The sequence below is a fragment of the Lipotes vexillifer genome, unplaced genomic scaffold (genome assembly GCF_000442215.2).
Source record: "Lipotes vexillifer unplaced genomic scaffold, Lipotes_vexillifer_v1.1 scaffold619, whole genome shotgun sequence".
Lineage (NCBI taxonomy): Eukaryota > Metazoa > Chordata > Mammalia > Artiodactyla > Lipotidae > Lipotes > Lipotes vexillifer.
In genome coordinates, this window is record NW_006777082.1 from 466,866 (window position 1) to 469,239 (window position 2,374).

The 2,374-nt window shown below is 39.8% G+C and overlaps 1 protein-coding gene across 3 annotated transcripts in view; it reads right to left on the reverse strand.

The window, feature by feature from the left end:
* Positions 1-2,374, reverse strand: part of TUSC3 (tumor suppressor candidate 3) — a 189,695-nt gene that overhangs the window by 4,805 nt on the left and 182,516 nt on the right. The window contains exon 10 of one of the 3 annotated variants that reach the window (XM_007450761.1): positions 1,950-2,012. The exons of the other annotated variants lie outside the window; for them this stretch is intronic. Coding sequence (XP_007450823.1) covers positions 1,994-2,012 — 19 coding nt within the window. The 3' untranslated portion in view covers positions 1,950-1,993. The remainder of the gene's footprint in view (positions 1-1,949; positions 2,013-2,374) is intronic. 3 annotated transcript variants of the gene reach the window in all.

Genomic DNA, 2,374 nt, shown 5'->3' on the forward strand with positions numbered 1-2,374 from the left:
GTAGGGAAAATGGGCAGGGCAGGAGACACAGGTTTGGAGCAGAGATGAGCTTGGCTTTGGGGTTGAGGGTGAGGTGTTAATGTGGTATTAAGGTCTGTTTCTAGATCTCAGGAGAAAGATCAGGATTTAACATGTATATTGGGGACTGAGAAGTAATCTAAAAGGAAAAAGGAAGGTCCAGGCGTGCCATGTTACAAAATCCAGGGCATAACCTGTCCAAGAAGAGCTAGTTAACTAAAGTCCTAGAAAGGTTACACGGGTTGCAGAATGAGAAGAGACATCTGGATTTGGTTACTGGGTGGCTACTGGAGACCCATATTACATGTAATATGTAATGTTGGTTCCTTTTCTCTTCCTGTGAAATATCTGAACAGGCACCAAATAGTGGTTTGCATTTTGTTTTGACTTCTCTTAATTAATTTATCTGTTCCCCAGTGTTTTAAAAAACCAGAAGGTATGTGGTGCTATTGAATGAATGAATTCTGTCCAATTGGGAGCAGGTTAAGTTCTCTACCAAGATCTTCAGCTGGACAGAATTTTCTTGTCTAATGTTCTCACTTCCGGTTCTTAAACTGGGAAAGAAGTCAGACCTCATGGTTACATAATGGCACTCGGTCGCACAGAAATCACTTCTGTGATTTCAGCTGTTCTGCTTTCATCTTGGAGCCAAAGAAGTGAACTCACTCTTGTTCCCCTGGCCTTGTAGCTAGTAGAACTTAATGAGTCACTGTTCTCAGGATTTTCTAACCTTTATATTCACAAGTGTTCTAAGGGGATGCGAGGGAGTAGTAGTTATGGCTGTCAGCCAGGCCTCTTCAGCCAAAAGCCCTGGGGCTCTCTTCTTTGTAACAGAAAATTACCAAATCCAGAAAAGTCTTCAGGTCTGAAGTACATGGTCTAAAATAAAGCCCTAAAGAAATTCAGGACTTTATTAGGAGTTGGGAAAGGGATCTTTGGGAATGGAAACCTTTCTATTGATATACCTACAGTTACGCACAGTGAGAGCTGTCAAGTTTAACGATTGCTGAGGCCTCTTCTCTACAGCCTACAGAGCGGGGCACTTTGGAAGAGTCTGGATAACATTATTGTTATTATAACTAGGTGTGGTCAGAGACGTGGATGCTAGGTCTGGGGGGAAAAGACCAATAATGCTAGTATGTGGGGTAAGGTTGGGGGGCAGGTGAACAGCAGAACTTCTAGATCACAGGAGCTTCCTACTCTTTCCCTCTTTTAGGGGGTTGTTGAATGGTGGATGGAGTTTCGGCGTAAGAAAGTTGTGTTTGCACAATGGAAATAACCCTCTAGAGCTTCCTTTGCTGTGTGTGTCTCTGCTCAGACCATGTGTTCTGAGGTTTGAGGGACTGCAGTGCAAAATCAAAAAACCTGGACTCTGAGTTTTCTATAAAAATTACTTTGGATTTATACACAGGTTCCTAGTATCTATTTCTGAAATATCAAATATTGATTAAAAAATCATGTTTAGAAGACTTGTATTTTATTATTCTGGATATTAAGGCTTATATTGTTTGTTAGTGGGAAAAGGCATTTGACTATACTTTTCCTCAGCAGAATTAAACATATTTCTGTCAGTTGTTCTGCTTTCCTCCCTCAAGTAATAAAACAGAAGTAACCAAATCGAATTATATTTTGTTTGAAGTGGTGGGCATACGCATGCATATAAATATTATTGTTTAAAAAAAATACTGTGTTTGTCAGTGGTTAAGTCCATGGGTCAAAGTCTATTGCTGGAAATTTTTATCTGAGGGCTTGTCCCTGTAGCAGCTAAGTACAACAGCGTAAGGCTGGGATACGAGCTCTCATAGTTCTAAGTTATCTTGCACTTGTAAAACAATAGTTGGCCACAACTTGTCTTACTTATGAGATAAATATTATGGTTGTTATCCGAAAGATGAGGAAAACTGAGGCTCAGAGAAGATGAAAAGACTTGCCTGAGGTTACAGTTTTAAAGTGCCATGGTCCAAATCACATCTTCTCACTCAAAGTCCAGATCACTTTCCAATACACCACAGTGAAATACAACAATATGGAGAAAATAGTCCTTAAGATTCGATTTCCATTTGTACAATAGTATTACAAAGATTTAGCACTGTATTCTTTATGTAGATAAGATAGGACACACACAGCAGTGCCGCTATAGCACTCCAGCTCTTCTCTGAACCACCTCTAAGTCTTTGGTCCTTTACCTCATTCTTCAAAGCCGGAACTCAGCATCAGAAAGGCAATCCCAGTGAAATTCTTATCAATGATACATATTGTGTGATCACCACACCATTTCTGTGTTTTATTTTTGTACGGCTCAAGATTGTGTTTTATATTTTCCCTACAAATGAAAGATTTACTCCTACACAAGATG